Here is an 18,385-nt window from a genome sequence, read left to right on the forward strand (position 1 = left end):
GTCAGAGGCCAGAGGTCAGGGGTCAGTGTCAGTGCCTTCCTCAGTTGCTCTGCAGCAGCCGTTCTCAACCTGTTTGGGGGTTGAATGACCCTTTCACAGGGGTCACATAAGACCATCAGAAAACACAGATATTTATATTACAGTTCATAACAGTAGCAAAATTACAGCTGTGAAATAGCAATGAACATAGTTTTATGATTGAGGGGATTCACCACAGCATGAGGAGCCAACCGTATTAAAGGGTCACAGCGTCAGGAAGGTTGAGGCTGGGTATCTCAGCAAACCTGGAGCTTGCTAACTGCACTACGGTGGCCAGCGAGCTCCAGCGATCCTCCTGCACGTCTTCCCAGAACTGGAATCACAAGTGCCTGCTGTTCTTTAGCATGGGTCCTGGGGATTGAACTCAGATCCTAAAGTTGGCACAGGGAGTGCTTTGCCAACCAGGAGCCATCTCCCCAGACCAGACTGATTTATTTTTCAGTGTGTGCATGTTTTAACATAACCATGGGTGTATTTAGGGGAGAAGTTTAAATACGTGAGAACCCACTGATGTGTGCCTGCTCTCTGCACTCAGCAAGTAGCCACCCTGCCCCACCCCCACGCGCCCTTTTACCTCGTCCTCCTGTTCTTTACCTCTCCTCTTCCCAAAGCAACCCAAGGTGACTGACTGTGACGTGAACATTTATGACTGACTGCCTTCCCAGAATGTCATTATCTGTGTTGCCCAGGCAAATTTTTCCTTTTTAGTTTCTTTGTGGGCCAAACACTTTCACTCCTGTTCCCTTCCCCTGTGCTTATGATTTTTTTCTCCCCTAAAAGAGAATCTACTTTTTGGTAGCTTATAAGCTAGTGGTTAGGTTGTTTTGTTTTGTTTTTTTAAAGGGCAGATGGTGCTGGTATTGACCTACTTTTAGATGTGGTCATTTTACTCTAACCTTGCTCCGTGTCAGGCCAGTGTAAACACAGTCTTAATCTTCTATCATTGCATTTAATATTTTCTTCCTCTCAAAGTCCTTGTATTCGGTGACCACTCCACACAGTAAAAATGTTGTCATCAACAGCGAGACCATGGACATGACCAGAGATCTGGCCCCTTACCCTGCTCCCAGGGTCCCTCGGTCCGCAGCCAGTGCCGGGAGGTTTAACAGTTTGCAGTGCGGGCACCTCGCCCGGAACTTTTCAGATCAGAACCAATGTTTATCCATTGAGTCCATCTGCCAACTGTCTTTAGCCTTTGCTGAAACCAGAGTCTCCCAATCCTGGGTTTCTCCATCTATTTTCTCCTTTCTCTTTAAATTTTGAAGTGTGACAACATGTGCAAAAGTAGAGAGGGTGACATGACAACTCAGCACAAGTTCTCAGAACACGGGCAGTGCTGGGCAGTGGCAACAGGGCAGAGCACAGTCAAGGCCTCTTGGCATTGAGAGATGGGGTCATCTTGGTACTGGGATTAAGGGCGTGTGCCACCAGGCCTAGCTTTTGTCTCTTTTTCGGTTATTGCTTTATTGAGATAGAATCACGTGTTATGAAATTCACCTTTTTATTTTGTTTGGTGTGTGTGTGTGTGTGTGTGTGTGTGTGTTTGTGTGTGTGTGTGTTTGTGTGTGGTGTGTGTGTGTGTTTGTGTGTGTGTGTTTGTGTGTGTGTGTGTGTGTGTGTACCATGGCATACTTGTGGAGAACAGCTATTGGGTGTTTGCTCTTCATTTCACTATGGCTCTCAGGGGTCAAACTCAGGTCATCAGATTTGACTGACAAGTGCTTTTACCTGAGAGCCATTTCCCTGGCCCCATCAACATTCTAAGATGTCCAGAATTCAGTCTCCTGGGTGTTGTAGACCATTACCACTGTCTAGCCCTAATGCGTTTTCCTCGCTTCCTCCCTTCCCCAAAAGTTCAATCTCACTATTTTCTGTCGCTCTGATTTTGCCTATTGTGGAATGACAGTATAGTTGGGGGGCAGGGAGCATGTGAGCCTAAGCTATCCTCATGCCCCCTTTGTCCTCCACAGTTTTCAGTGTCCTCCTTCTGAGTTGGGAGAACAGACTCACAGTGCCTCTGCCCCACCCTGCCATAGGTTCGTGTCTATAATAAGTCCTTGTGTCAGCGAAATTAAGAAATAGAAGTATCTGGGACTGGAGAGATGGCTACCCCATCTCTCAGCAGTTAAGAACACTGGCTGCTCTTCCACAGGTCCTGAGTTCAAGTCCCAGCAACCCCAGGGTGGCTCATAGCCATCTATAATATGATTTATACATTAAGAAAGGAAGGAAGGAAGGAGGGAGGGGTAAGGGAGGGAGAGTATCAGGACCAGAAAAATGTCTCAATGGAGAATGGGAATTGCCACCAAGCGTGACAACCTGAGTTCGATCCCTGCACACACCTAATAGAAGCACAAACCCCTCCAAGTTATTCTCTGACTGCCAGGGCATGCTGTGGAGCGTGCACACAAACGCAATAAAAATAAGAAAAAGAATGCCTTATTTTTAAAGGAAGGTAAATTTTATCCTGTGGAACATTGGTTAAACAGAAGGATAGCAAGGGCTGGCCATCAGTCAGAGAATTGCCTTTGGAAAAGCGTGTTGGTTGGGTTAAGATGGAGGTGAGGGCAAGGAGGTCCTGTGTGTAAGTATGCAAGAATCGTTCGCCTTCTCAGGGACTGACCACACTCAGGTGCTGTGTAACATACTAACACATATGTATAACCCATGTTTATCACACCCTACACACAGGCAGCCTGTTATTCCCTTCATTTAGTACGTTTGAAGCCGGAGACACAGAGAAGTTAAGAGGGCAGGTCTTTTGGAAAACTGTAAGTAGCTGAGCTCAGAGTGGTCTTCAGAACATTAACCTCACTTTCTACTTGAATTCTACTGAGGATGTAGCCTAGCGTTGAGGGGCTTACCTGGCATACACGAGGCCCTAGGTTCGAGCTCTGCTGCCACCCAGAAAAGAAAACCTCAGCAATCATAGAAGCTCTGAATAATAAAAGCTAACCGGGCAAACCGTATCTCTCTGTGAGTGTTTTAAACCCGTGTCTCTCCTCAAGCCAGAATTTGTTCAGCCTACTGGCAGAGTTTCCCTGGAAGCTTCCAGCAAGAGAGCCTGCTTTCCGCCAGGGAAGTTACAGCACAACAGTCTCTGGTGTTCTGAAAACCTTCAGAATAATGGTTCTGTTTGCAAACATTTATGTTTTGGCCTGGGAGTGTACCTCGGTTGGCAGAGCTCTGGATCACGGCCACAAATTGATCCCCAGCTCAGGAGTAACAGGACACACCTATAATCTCAGTACACAGGAGGTGGAGCAGAACGATCTGGCTTTGAACTACATAATGAATCCAGTGCCAGAGGCATGCCTGGGCTACCCAGAGCTGACCTAAATATATTTGTTAAAGAAAAAGTTTCTGATAGAATGTTAGCTATTGATACAAACTAACACCTGTCGCCTGCATAGTAGGAGGCGTCCCTTCCCATGGTTTCTAATAAGCCTGTGGCATTGTCAGCAATTACACATTGAGGTTTTTATAAACAGATTCCCTTGGCCCTTATTTAACCTTCTCCACCCTTGCATTGGTCTAGGTGTTCTGGGTCAGCATAGGTGCTGGGTGTGTTTAGCTGGTATAGCACTCTGTGTCCAGGCTGAGCTGTTGTGGCTTGCTCTGGAAGGCTGTGAACCCCACAAGTGTGCCTGCACAGAGCTCGGCTGACTGTCAACGCTGTCCTAAAAATACGACGGTGAATCCATTTCCCAGTGTTTTGAGCGGCCCCTGTGATGATGATTTACCAGCGATACAAACCACTTCCCTTGTCAGAATGTCACGAACTGAAAACGGAGCTGCCAGGTCACTAAGCAGAGAGGAGCATGCGCGGGGTAGGCTGTCTCTGTGCGGCCAGGCGGGGAGCAGTTGGTGGCTAGCTAGACCGTAGGTACAGGGACGGGGGCCCTGCTGGCACCTGTGTGCTTTCCTGGTGAGTGTGGAGAGTTCCTACAGGCATGGGAGAGAAGCACTAACTAGGCCGTAGGTCTTGTGCATTTAAACTGATGAGGAGTAGGAATGGGTTTTTGTCTGGAGTGAGTTATTTAGCATTTAGAAGCGGAGGCAGGGAACTATAATGGGTACACGGGAACCTTCATAAGTCTATGTGGATAAAGCCCACAGTTTAAAAGTAAAACAAGCATACTGTACTATTTAGTGTGGGACACACACACACAAACACACACACATATAATTTTAACTGACACAGACTTTTCACATCTTAGAACAGGCATGCTCCCCCATATAGTGTGCGATGTCCAGATAGCCTTAATTGTCACATCTGTCACTCAGCATTTATCACATGTTTGTGCTGGGAGTGTTCAGATTCCTTCTTCTCCTCTTGACAGATAGTGAGCAAAATCCTCTCTGGTGCTCTATTTTCTGTTCCTATTAAAGCACTTTTATGTTGTGAAACTATGCTGCATTTATCAAAATAAGGCAATTACCACTTTGTATTTACCAGCTAATACCCTTCAAGTAGTGTGCTATTTAAAAAAAAATACCATGACACACTCAGAATTGGAAACATAAAAACATTCTGACAAATTCTCAGAGCTCAGCATTCTACTCTTTAATAAAAACTAAGAACAAATGTGAAACCTAAAACCCGCATCGCCTTTATTCCGTGCAGCTCCGTCTAGTTCTTCTGTTTCTGCAGTATTGTTTTTACATCTTTTGAAGCCGGGCACACCTTTACTACCAACACTCAGGATGTAAAGACAGGTGGATTTTTGTGAGTTCAAGGTTAGCTGGTCTACATGTTAAGTTGCTGACCAACCATGGCTACTGAATGAGATTCTGTCTCAAAAAACAAAAACAAAGGCATTTGTTTTGATTTTTGGAGACAGACAGAGAGAGAGAGAGAGAGAGAGAGAGAGAGAGAGAGAGAGAGAGAGAGAGAGAGAATCATCTCGTAAACCCAGACTGGCCTTAAACCTTGGCCTGTTTACCAAGTGCTGGGATTGCAGGTGCATGCCACCACATCACCACATTGAGCTGTTTCTCTCTCTCTCTCTCTCTCTCTCTCTCTCTCTCTCTCTCTCTCTCTCTCTCTCTCTCTCATTATTTACTTTATGTATTTGATGGCTGTGAGCCATCATGTGGTTGCTGGGAATTTGAATTCAAGACCTCTGCTCGCTCAGTTGGCCCCGGCTCGCTCCAGCTTAGATTTATTTATTGGTTTTTATTATTATTATTATTATTATTATTATTGTTATTGTTATTTCTAAGTATACTGTAGCTGTCTTCAGACACACCAGAAGAGGGCGTTGGATCTCATTACGGATGGTTGTGAGCCACCATGTGGTTGCTGGGGATTGAACTCAGAACCTTCAGAAGAGAGCAGTCAGTGCTCTTAACCGCTGAGCCATCTCTCCAGCCCAAGCTGTTTCCTCTCTTAGAACAGTAATAGGGCCAGGCGATGGTGGCACACACCTGTAATCCCAGCACTCTGGGAGGCAGAGGCAGGCGGATTTCTGTGTTTGAGGCCAGTCTGGTCTACAGAGTAAGTTTTAGGACAGCCAGGGCTACACAGAGAAACCCTGTCTCAAAAAAAAAAAAAAAAAAAAAAAAAAAAAAGCAATAATAAACTCCCGAAATATCCTTGGCCAACCGAACATGTGAAAGATTTGTGTATTTGCTCATTTAGCATATAGGTTCTCTACCTGTGTAGGTCACAACCCTTCGGTGGGTTGAATGACCTTTTCACAGGGTCATCTAAGACCATCGCAAAACAGATATTTACATCACGGTTCATAACAGCAAAATTACAGTTATGAAGTAGCAATGAAATAATTTTATAGTTGGGGGTCACCACAGCATGAGGAATTGTATTAAAGGGTCGTAGCATTAGGAAGGCTGAGAACCACAGATTAAGCAAATATTTGTTTCCTGCTCTCTGTCCTGACCTGCTACACATGCACTTTGGGGTCATGGCAGTAAGACATGTCCTCTTCTATTGGGGTTCAGTAGGAGAAGATAAATTAAGACAAAAGGAAACTAGTCAGAAAAATTAAGACAAAAAAACAAAAACAAAAACAAAAAACAAAAACTAGACAGGCCTGTGCAATGAAAGAGAGATCACCCACACGGGGAGTCCTGCAAGCTATACAGTTGTAGTTGATGTAGATGATTTAAGATGTTTCATTCTACACCGTAGAATTTCATACTGATGTTACGTTCTGTAATAACTTTGAAAAGAGATGATTTGGAGCTGGAGAGATGGCTCGGCTGTTAAGAGCACTGGCTGCCTTTCCAGAGGACCTGGGTTGGGTTCCCAGCAACCACATGGCAGCTCACAGCCATCTGTGACTCCAGTTCCATGAGATCTGACGCCCTCTTCTGGCTGGTCTCCACGGGCACTGCACACATGTGGTCCACAGACCTACATGCAGGCAAACACCCACACATATTAAACAAACAAACAAACAAATAAATAAATAAGAAAAAATATATATCTTAAAAAGGAAAGAGCTACCATGTTCAATTTTGTTTGTTCGCACTTGTTTAAGCAGCAACAACAGACTAGTACTGCCTATCTGCCAGGCACCTATGTAGGTAAAGTCATTGTATGTTTAGGATAACTTCCCCTTCCTTAGTAAAGACGATGCATGCCAGACAGTGGCGAGTGGAGGAGAGCGCTATTTTATGCCAGTGGATTGGGAAGAGGCTTGGAACTTTCCCTCCATGTTCCTTCTTTTGTCTTGGGTCGGTTCAGCGGGTAAATTTGCAGACACAAGAGATTTTGGTGTCTGTTGGAATCACTCAAATTTTCATTAAGGGAGGTACAGTGAGGACCTACTTCCATCTTGTTCTAGGGCTGAGTGTGTGGGTGTGCATATGTGGATCTGAGTGTGTGTGTGTGTGTGTGTATACCCTTATGAAGGCTTGAGCTATTTACTTTTTAATTTTATTTCTGAAATAGGTCTCACTATGTAGCCCTGGCTGGCCTGAAACTTGTTGTATAAAACAGGTTGACCTCAAACTCATGAACAGCCACCTACCCCTGTCTTGTGACTGTGACATCATACCTGGGCCCCTCCCTTAATGTCTTTTGAGAGAGTTTCCAGTTGCCTGGAGTTGGTCAGTTAGGTCCTATCTCCACATCTCAGCTCTGAGATTACAAGTGTACACCAATCTGCCTGGCTTTTTACCTGGCAAATCCTCTAGGATTTGAACTTGAGCCCTCATGCTTGCAAGGCAAACACTGGCTGAAGCATCTTCCTAGCCCAGTCTATGTTTGTTTTCATGTATTTATGTTGATTTTCTGTGTATGAATGTTCTATCTGCATGTATGTTTGTGCACTGTGTGTACAGTGCCCTTGGAGGCCAGAGGAGGGCGTCAGATCCTCTGGAACTGGAGTTACAGATGGTTGTGCGTCATCAAGCAGGTGCTGGGTCCTCTTCAAGAGCTACAGTGCTCTTCACCACTGAACCATCCCTCCAGCACCCCCTCCTTGTTCTTAACTAACAAAGACTGCTACCTGAACCCCACTCTCCACTCCTCTGTCAGGCCTCGCATACTTAAATCTCCAGCTTCCTCCACTCCCAATGTCTTTACCCTTCCTCCAAAATCATGAGTGGTTCCTGGTCTGATTTGGAGACTTCTCTAAAACACTGTACAGTTGTCTTCCAGATGTTTGACTAGGAAGCAGAATTGCTCTCCAGTCCCAGTTTTCCTCTGATAAACTCACACCCACTGAATGTTGCTGTATTAGAAAATATCACAGTTGTCTCAGCCCTGGAGCCTGACAGCCCCAAGTTAAACCATCTAAGTGCCCTATAGCAGCACACACATCTAAAATAGGTAACCATCGCCCACCCCACACCTCGCTGCTGGCTGACTGACTTGTCCCATAAATAGCTCAGTGTTACTCGATCGGACAGCCGCTGCTCACAGGGAGAGATCTTTGTTTCCTGGCACACATGTGCAGGCTCTGGTAGTCAACAAAACCCAGGTCCAGTGCACTGGACCATGGCTGTAACCTTAGAATCGTGCAAATCAGTAGCTAAGTCATTTTCAGATTGGATTCAAGATGTCCGGTTCCGTATTACCAAAAGCAGTGTAAGAGCAAGTCTGGGTTTAATGTCTTCCTCCTACTAATATAGCTTCTCCACTCTGGGGAATCCCAGGTCTCTGCCAAATGTGCTGAATTCTCAGGTCTGTCTGAAAAGGTTCCTAGTAGTTTCAGAAAGTCTTTATTTGTTTGTTTGTATATATGTTTGAGTGTACTGTAGCTGTGTTCAGATACACCAGGTCCTATGACAGATGGTTGTGAGCCACCATGAGGTTTCTAGATTTGAACTCAGGACCTCTGGAAGTGCAGTCAGTGCTCTTACCTACTGAGCCATCTCTCCAGCTCCAAGAAAGCCATTTTCTAAAGTGTGTTTTTGTTGGTGCAGCTTGTTTTGGTTTTGATGTTGTTTCTTTAAGAAAGGGTCACAGGAAGCCCAAGCTGGCCTTGAACTCTTGATCCTCCTGCCTCCACATCTTGAGTTCTGGGATTAAAGGCTCTACCACAAGATGCCATTAAAAATTAAAAATAAATAAATAATCTCACTATTTCTAAGACTAGTGGCTCAAGCCTGTAATCTTAGGTTAAATTAGAAGACAGCAAGTTTAGTGGGCCATGGTGGCGCATGCCTTTAATCCCAGCAATTGGGAGGCAGAGGCAGGCAGATCTCTGAGTTTGAGGACAACCTGGTATGCAAAGTGAGTTCCAGGACAACCAGGGCTACCAAGAGAAATCCTGTCTCAAAAAACAAAACAACAGCAATAACAAAAAAAAAAGAAACAGACGAAATAAAATAAAAAAGATTACAAGTTTAGGGCTGGGCTACAGAGTGAGTGCATAGTCAGGCTAGACAACTTAGTGAGACACTGTCTCCAAATAGAAAGTCCAAAGGAGGCCTGGAATAGAGGTCAGCTATGGACTGGGTCATAGGTTCAATCTCCATTACAAAAGGAGAACAACAGCAAACCATTGTAACACAGTAATCCACTCTTCTAGTCGACACATTATATTTCTGTGTTGGAGTGTGTGTACGTGCAAATTTCATAGCAGTAACTCCAAAGGTGAACGAACGTTGGGGAGCTTAGCCAGATAAGCCTCTGCTCTGGGTAAGAATATGACAGCTAAGTTCACTAAGATAACACGCAGGCCTCAGTTTGTCCTGAGTTTCACTGATCTTTCAGATCCTGTTCATCTTCCACCTCACAAAGCCCAAACACCAAATCTGAAGTTATTTTTCGGTTCGCTCCGCCAATCATTCACAATGACTGTTGAAACTTATAACCCATGGCGGTGTCAAACAAACGCAGGGACCAGGTCTAGGATATTAAAGCTGTTCGCGGCGCCTTCCCATGCACTGGTTTTTATGGTTCTGTCTTTTGGCTGCAATAGTCAACACTTCATAAATCCATCTGGGGCCCTTCCCACGGCCATGCTGAGTGTCTGCATTTTGAAAACATGATAAAGCTCGAAGTCAGTTCGAGAATATTGATCCTGGACAGCTGAGATGGTTCCGTGGGTAAAAGCAGTTACTGAGCAACCTGGCAACCTGTGTTTGATCCCTAGAACCCACATAAAGGTGCAAGGAAAGAACCCTCTGACCTCTACACATTCACCACAGCACGTGTGCACCTGTGCACACATCACATACATTAATAAAGAAAAAAAGTTACAGACTTGACTTTTGGTGAACCAAAAAGAGAGAAAACATTCACTTTTAAACCTTGTGTGTATTTACTCCAGTGGTTTTGAAGGGGGTTGGGGACTAGAAACAAACAAACAAACAAGCAAATCAATCAAAGTCCTTGTTTAACAGGTTGTGAACCATGGCTATGTGGATACAGGCTCAGCAGCTCCAGGGCGATGCCCTCCATCAGATGCAGGCCTTGTACGGCCAGCATTTCCCCATCGAGGTGCGACATTATTTATCACAGTGGATCGAAAGCCAAGCCTGGTAGGTGAACAGCTTCTGTATCATCTTTTGGGAAGCACAAGGATATGGAACTTTGATGAGAAAAATGTTATAACTGAGACTTTTAAAGTTGGGAGTAACCCAGGCTTAGGTTCCCACCTGTACTCAGCGATTCTAGCTGAGGCAGAAGGGCTGCACGTTTGAGGCCAGCCTGAACTGTGGAGTGAGACCCTGTCCCTATCTTTAAAGAAGAGGAGGAGAAGGAGGAGGAGGGGGGAGAGGAGGAGGAGGAAGAAGAAGAGAAGAAAGAGGAGGAGAAAGAGCAAGAGGAGGAGGAGGGAGAGGAAGAGGAGGAGGAACTGTGTGTGTTGGGCAGGGTGCGTAGCTCAGTGGTAAGGGACAGGCATGAGGCTCTGGATTCAGTCCTTAGGATCCGTCTCCAAGAAAAGCTGTTTTAAAATCTTCATGTAATCCACCAAAAGATGTTCAGCCTTCTTTTAGATGCAGGGGGATGAACTAACCCTTGGACTTTTCATGTTTGTTGTTTTTTAATTATGTATCTATGTGTGTGTCTGTATATGGATGTGTACACGTGAGGGCACGTATCTGCAGAGGCCGGGAAACAGCTGGAGCTGGCGTTTCAAGTGGTTGTAAACCACCCGGTGTGGCTTCTGGGATCTGAACTCAGGTCCTCCGGAAGAGCAGGAAGCCCTCTTAACCACACAGCCGTCTCTCCAGCCTCTGAGCCTGCCTTGTTTTGTTTTGTTTGTTTGTTTGTTTGTTTGTTTGTTTGTGAGGCAAGGTCTCTCGATTTTTGAGGCAGGCCCTGGCTGTCCTGGAACTCAAAAGTACTGGCATTAAAGTCCAGAACCATGCCTGGTTTTTTTATTTTAAGGTAAAATTTCACCATGAAACTGTGGTGTATGGGTGGCCTGCATTCATAATATAGACCAGACTAGTCTTGATCTCAAGATCAGCCTTTGTCTCCCATGTGCTGAAGTTTATATCTTATAAATCAGACATTTAACATACTGATTTAATAATCAAGACATTCATAGCTCTCTGGTTTTTGTTTTTCTGAGACAGAGTCTCACACCATGTAGCTCTGGCTAAGCTGGGGCTTACTCTGTAGACCAGGCTAGCCTTGAACTCACAGAGATCCGCCTCCCTCTGCCTCCCAAGTGCTGGGATTAAAGGCCTGTGCCATTACACGTGGCTTGAAACATTCATATTTTAAATTTTCATTTAATTTGTATTTACATATACAACAAAAATACTCTATTAATGAGGCAAGATGGCTGAGTGAGTAAAAAATCTAGCCACCAACCCTGACGTCCTGACTTGACTTTCAACGTCAGACCCCACATGGCAGACGAAACTGACTCCTGAAAGTTGTTCTGTGACCTCCACACTGTGCTGTGGCATCCATATTGAGACACACACAGACACACACTAAATGTTTTTTTTTCTTTTTAAAAACTAATAATGATTACATTTCAGTGTTGACTTAGCCAACATTTTTATCTTTATTATGAATTATATACTCGAGCTTTAAAATTGTTAGCTCGGTAACCATGCTTTTTACCTAAGGCAATGCTAGGGCAAAGCTTCCAGCGCTCAGGACAGCTGTGCCACTGTGCGGCGGCCTGGCTTCCTCCGCCCTGCCCCTGCTCAGGGCAGGGGGCTTACCTGTTACCCAGTCTGTCGGTGAGATGAGCGTGAGACGCTCATCAGACAAGCCAGGCTTTGACAGGGTAGTGGGCTCCTCTTTGGAGAGCCAGCCCTGGCGTTGCTGGGAGAAAGTCGTTGTCCCCACTGGAGATGCTGTCTTAGAGTAATTGCAACAGCTTGTTAGCAGGGCTCCGTTCAGAAACAAGCCTGCCGAGGGAGGGCAATTTTTCTAGGCAATTAAAAAAAAAATCCCAGCTTCGTATAATTAAGAGGGGGAAGAAACTGGCTAAATATGAGAACATCAAACACACCTCCGTTAGGCCAGGCCTTGTCCTTGTCCTTTTCCTTTTTCTTTTCTTCCTGTTTTAATGATTTGGGGGATTTCGGAACACATTAATGGGAAGTTTCTGTTGATTTAAAATCTCACTTAGAAGCTAGAGATGATAAGGATGCTGACCAGAGGTGGCACATGCATCCAGCTCAGCAGACCTGGCCCAGAACCACAGAGGAGAACAGACGCCCGCTTTCCGTTATTTGAGCACAATAGCACATGCCTGTAATTCTAGCTACTCAGGAAGCTGAGGCAGGGGAATTACTTAAGCCTAAGAACTTGAGACAGTCCTAGCAAAAGGGCTTTCATCTAGCAGATCTCCCAAGTAGATTGGGAGATCTACTTATTGAATAAGCTTTGGAAAATTGGGGTTGATATTAAGGAAAACCTGGATTTTAGGTAGGTTTTCTTTCTTTCCTTCTTTCCTTCTCTCTCTCTCTCTCTCTCTCTCTCTCTCTCTCTCTCTCTCTCTCTCTCTCTCTCTCTCTCTCTCTTCTTTTTTTCCATAAAGAAAGATATCAACAAAGAATGTCCAGCTCTTTGTATTGAAGCTGTCGTGAAGTCTCTGGTCATAGGCAATAAGAACAGATTGCTGAGTTCTGTTCAAAGATTGGTTCCTTGCAACAGTGGACTCGCAGTCAGAACAGAGAAGCAAGGCTGTGCCTTCAGTCCTTCTAGCCTTCCACTTAATACATATTTCATTCAACACATAGAGTATACACGTCTAAAAATTGCCTTAGTCACTGCCCTTTCCAGACACAGGTCGGGTGGTCTCTGGTGACACAGTCTCTGGGCTTTGGTGCGCCTCTGCCTGGCTGTGAGCCACCAGCCACTTGCTAACTGCAGGGATTTGTGGGTGGCTTTTAGCTGCCGCTGGCTCTCTTCCCTGGCTGTGGACCTGGTCAGCAGTAATTAGATATTATTTCAGCCTGACAGCTGCTTGGTTTGTCAGCGCGCTAAGTCACTTCAGTATTACCCAGCAACAAGTGTTGCCTTGCAGACAAAAAATAAAAATTAAAAAAAAAAATTAAAAGACAAAAGAAAGACGATAAGGAGGAAGTAGACCCAACCCATCACCAGAGGAACCGCTATGAATGACAAGGGGGAGGGTATCCACTGATTGGCTTCTCACCTCGCTGGACCGGCCAGTGTTAGTTCCAAACCCCACATCTGCAGTGATGACAGACAAGTCTCCTGGGTGTAACTACTCGTAGGCACCTTCTGTCCTGATGCCTCCTTTCCAGGGTTGCTTAGGAAGGGCAGTGACTGGGGGCCTGGAACACAAGGTTGGAAAGGAAGTGCAGAACTGTCTTGACCTTGTGTCCCATATACCCTGGAGATATGAATATAAACTGGAAGTTAGAAGACCCCTTATTCCCTTCAGAGTGCATAAAGAAACCTTTCCCTTTGTTCCTAGGAGGGGATGGGTTAATGTCAGAGTCAGCCAGTAAGAGGGAAAGAAGGGGTAGAGAAAGAAATGTAAAGTTCAGCTAAGATATTAGAGTCAAGCATTGTAAACATTTAGTCAGATTATGCTGGAGGGTTTCTCAACAGGTGAATTAGAGAAGAAACCATGTTTCAAGGTCACATGATGGCTCATACCTATAGTCCCAGCACCCACAAAACAAATGTAGTATGTAAAGGCTGCATGTGTACAGGCTCCTGTGCATGTATGTATACAGATTGTGTAATTTTTTTCCCCTAGGGACTCAATAGATCTTGATAATCCACAGGAGAACATTAAGGCCACCCAGCTCCTGGAGGGCCTGGTGCAGGAGCTGCAGAAGAAGGCGGAGCACCAGGTGGGGGAAGATGGGTTTTTGCTGAAGATCAAACTGGGGCACTATGCCACGCAGCTCCAGGTGGGTACAGACGCTGGCCACACTTAGGCCCTGTCCCTTTGAGGACTTCTTCATTTTCTGTAGACAGGTGTCCTGATCTTTAACCCAGCATCGTAGCAATGCGTGGTCCATGCACATGGTTCTGAATGGCTTTGTGGTTGTGGCTGTTACCTCTTCGAGACAAGAGTCTCACCGTGGGGCTGGAGAGTTGATTCTGTGGTTAAGAGCACTTCCTGCTTGTCTTAGGGTTATTATTGCTGTGATGAAACACTATGACCAAAAGTGAATTGAGGACAAGAGTTTATTTGGCTTACACTTCCACATCACTGTTTGTCACTGAAGGAAGTTGAGACATCAACCCAAACAAAGCAGGAACCTGGGGCCAGCAGCTGATGCAGAGGCCATGGAGGAATGCTTCTGCGTACTGCCTTGCTCCCCACGGCTTGCTCAGCTTACTTTCTCATAGCTCCAGAACCACCAACTCAGGAGTGGCCCCACCCACAATGGGCTGGGCCCTCACACATCAATCACTCATTAACAAAATGCCCCACTGGCTTGCCTACAAGCCAATCCTATCATAAGGCATTTTTCTCCATTGAGGCACCCTCCTCTGACAACTCTAGCTTGTGTCAGGTTAACACAAAGCCAGCCAGCATACTGCTCTTGTAGAGGACCTGGGTTCAGTTCTCAGCACCCACATCAGGAGACTCACAGTTACCTGTAACTCCAGCTCCAGGGGCTTGGGACTTTTACTCTCTCTTTTAACTTATTTCAAAATAATTTTGAATTTTTAGAAAGTTGAAGCAATGGTACAACAAGCTTCCTACATATGCTCAGGTTCATTTATGTTATCATCTCTCTTTCACATTCCTCTCTCCCTTTCCCTACACACACACACACACACACACACACACACACACACGCATACACACATACAATAAACACACATACTTACACAATACACACATATACAAACATACACATACACACACAGACACACACACACCTTCACATATACTTGTACACATACACACATACACACTCACACTCACACACACACACGCATACACACATACAATACACACACATACTTACACAATACACACATATACAAACATACACAGACACACACAGACACACACACACCTTCACATATACTTGTACACATACACACTCATACTCACACACACACATACACACATGCAATATACACACATACTTACATAATACACACATATACAAACGTACACATACACACAGACACACACACACCTTCACATATACTTGTACACATACATACATACACACTCACACTCACACACACACATGCATACACACATACTCATACAATACACACACATACTTACACACACATACACACATACAATACACATACAATACACATACATACTTACACAATACACACATATACAAACATACACAGACATACACAGACATACACATACACGCACACTTTTTAGTTGAGAGTAAGTTACATGCATTTCATCTCTCCCCTGAGTATCTTGGCATGTATGGCCTAAGAACATGAACCTCCCCTATAGGGTCACATCACAATTACCAAGTTTAATGTGTTTAACATTCACACAAACTTTTACTTAATATTCTGTCTCTATTGTCCATTTATCAGCTGACTCACAAGTGTCCTGTAAGGTATTTTCCTCCCTCCAGTCCAGGGTCTAGTCCAAGGCCACATATGATATCTAGTTGTCCTATCTCTTTAATGTTTTATCTGGTTTGGTTTCAATTTTGTAACTTATCTGTTCTTGAGATAGGGCCTCCATAGCATTGTAGTCCATGCCAGTCTTGAACTTTAAGGAACCATCTTGTCCCAGATATCCTGCCCACCTTTTCCTGTCCTCTAACCTAAAAGCATTCATTTTGATATTAACATTTTAAAATAATCACTTATTTCTTTACTTTTAATATTTTTACGTTTTATTTTTAAATTTGTGTGTGGGTGTGTGGGTATGGGCCCATGAGTGTAGTGCCCGCAGGGGCCAGAAGAGGGCATCATATTCCTTGGAGCTGGAGTTACAGATGGTTGTGAGCAGCCTGATGGAGGTGCTGGGAATTGAACTGTGGTCTCTGTAAGAGCAGTATGAGATAGGGTCTCACCATGTTGTCTAAGCTGATCTCAAACTCTAAATAACTGATGCATTGTCCTTCTGGGATGCCCCATCCAGAGAAAGAAGATGCCCATCTTCCCTCACTGTGACAGTAATTCTGATTCTAACTGACAGGAAATTTCAGAGTCCTGTGTCTTGTCAGCTGTGGCCTTGTAAAGACTTACCCGTTTCCAAGAATGTCGCTGTGGTGCTTTTAGCATTATGATTCAGAAAGTAAAGTAGCCTTACCTTCTTACTGTAATTGCTTTTTCATAATGTCTTCTCTCGCTCCTCCCCACATGGAGGGCAGTGGTGCCCATGACTCCTCCACCGTTACCGCATCGCTGGCATGAGTGCTCCCTGCCCTGAGTCGAGTTAACCCACAGCAGAGTGGAGCAAAGTGATGTCTGCTGTTGTCCTCTTTCAGAGCACATACGACCGCTGCCCCATGGAGCTGGTGCGCTGTATCCGACACATACTGTACAATGAACAGAGGCTGGTCCGCGAAGCCAACAACGTGAGTGTGCCCATGGGTGTGGGAGAGGAGCTGGGGAGCCCACCTTGGACCCCACTTGGTTGAGGTGACCCAATATGCACGAGTGTCTCTTTAGGGAGCCCATCGTAGTTTTATAACTTAAGTGAGGCTGCAACCACAAAGCAAGGTGAACATGTGCAAACTAATTTAAGTCCAACAAATCATTTTTGCTCACAGTCAGGAGAGATTGCTTAGAAATTTCTTCATGCTCTCTGGGCCAGCTGCTGAAGGAGTGGGTCAAACCTCGTCACAGCCAGATCCACAGGGGCCTTGTGCATGCCTCCCCCATAACTTTCTCTGAGGGGCTTCAGAAGCAAATGACTTCATCATCAGACTGCCTTGAGATAGATACAGACCGTGTATTCCCAATGTGTCCCCAACGAAGTCACAGTCTTGGTATTGGGTCAAAGAATGAATATGGAATCAGGGTTATAATCATCAGGAGGAAGACCCAGGTGACCTCTGGGGCATGTGGAGTTCTAGTTTCTCTAAGAATCCTCTGTGCGACACTCTTGTAGAGGCCTGCACGGAAACAGAAGGTTTTTACCGTGAAGGAAGCCTGTCAGGTCACCTGTCTCCAGACACTTTTTGTTCTATCTCAGTTCTCACACGTGGCATTTGTGCTTTCTTCTGACCTCAAATTTAACTTTGGGGGTCTTAGCTTCACCTAAGGATTAAGATGGAAGGCTTCCTCCCACCCTCCCACCCCGGATTTCCCCATCTGTCCCCAGGGAAGCTCTCCAGCTGGAAGTCTTGCTGATGCCATGTCCCAGAAGCACCTTCAGATCAACCAGACATTTGAGGAGCTGCGCCTGATCACACAGGACACGGAGAACGAACTGAAGAAGCTGCAGCAGACCCAGGAGTACTTCATCATCCAGTACCAGGAGAGCCTGCGCATCCAAGGTGAGGCCGGCAGCGGGATCCGGGGTGCTCCGGGGTGGGAGCGAGGTCTGGGACCCAGCTCCGAGGGAACAAGAGAGAGCCTGGTTCTCTTCGGGGCCTTGCCTTTGTCTGGGCAGAATGAACCATTCACACTGAAGAAGGATCTGGGCAGCCTAGGGAGAGAACATGGCCCCTGACGGGGAGAGCACGGGGGTCTCACTCAGGTTTCCTGTTCTCATGAAGTTTAGGGGTAACTGTAGAAAATGTTTCCTTTTAAGGTTTAAGGCGTTCAGGGGCTGGAGGGATGGCTCAGCAGTGAAAAGCCCTAGCCGCTCCTCCAGAAGCCCTGAGTTCAATTCCTAGCACCCACATGGCAGCTCACAACCATCTATAACTGTAGTCCCATAGTGGCCAATGCATGGTGTGCATACATGCAGACAAAACACCCATATGCATTAGTAAATAAATTCTCACCAGGCATGGTGGCGCACATCTTTAATCCTAGCACTTGGGAGGCAGAGAAAGGTGAATTTGAGAACAGCCTGGACTACAAAGAGAGTTCCAGGACAGTTCCAGGACAGTCAGGGCTATTACACAGAGAAACCCTGTCTCAAACAAACAAACAAAAAACATTCATCATTTAATAAATAGCTTATAGAGGACATAATATAGTTATATAGAGTAAATATTTTTAGAGTAATCATTTGTTTATTTGGTTGGTTGGTTTAGACAGGGTTTCTCTGTGACTCTGGGTGTCCTGGGACTCACTTTGTAGACCAGGCTAGCCTTGAACTCAGAGATCCCCCTGCCTGTGCCTCCCGAGTGCTGGTATCACTGCCCGGCCTAGTGTAGGCATTTCATGAATGCAGTCTTGCTGAAGTGATAAGTGGAAGTGCATGCCATGCAGGAGGAGCTCGGGTGTAGCTCAGCAGTAGCATGCTTTCCTAGCGTGTGAGACCCTGGCCTCCATCCGCAGCAGTGAAGGGTCTCTATTGGTGGTGCCTGTCAGTGAGTCGTGCGCAGTTATTCAGGACTTTCC

At 45.5% G+C, this 18,385-nt stretch overlaps 1 protein-coding gene across 2 annotated transcripts in view; it reads left to right on the forward strand.

Annotated features, from left to right (window-relative positions):
• LOC127695537 (signal transducer and activator of transcription 5B) overlaps window positions 1-18,385 on the forward strand; it is a 70,667-nt gene that overhangs the window by 32,647 nt on the left and 19,635 nt on the right. For both annotated transcript variants that reach the window (XM_052197759.1, XM_052197760.1), the window contains exons 2-5: window positions 9,862-9,999; window positions 13,665-13,821; window positions 16,354-16,443; window positions 17,193-17,367. In XM_052197759.1, coding sequence (XP_052053719.1) covers window positions 9,872-9,999; window positions 13,665-13,821; window positions 16,354-16,443; window positions 17,193-17,367 — 550 coding nt within the window. In that variant the 5' untranslated portion in view covers window positions 9,862-9,871. The remainder of the gene's footprint in view (window positions 1-9,861; window positions 10,000-13,664; window positions 13,822-16,353; window positions 16,444-17,192; window positions 17,368-18,385) is intronic.

The sequence above is a fragment of the Apodemus sylvaticus genome, chromosome 10 (genome assembly GCF_947179515.1).
Source record: "Apodemus sylvaticus chromosome 10, mApoSyl1.1, whole genome shotgun sequence".
NCBI classification, from domain to species: Eukaryota; Metazoa; Chordata; class Mammalia; order Rodentia; family Muridae; genus Apodemus; species Apodemus sylvaticus.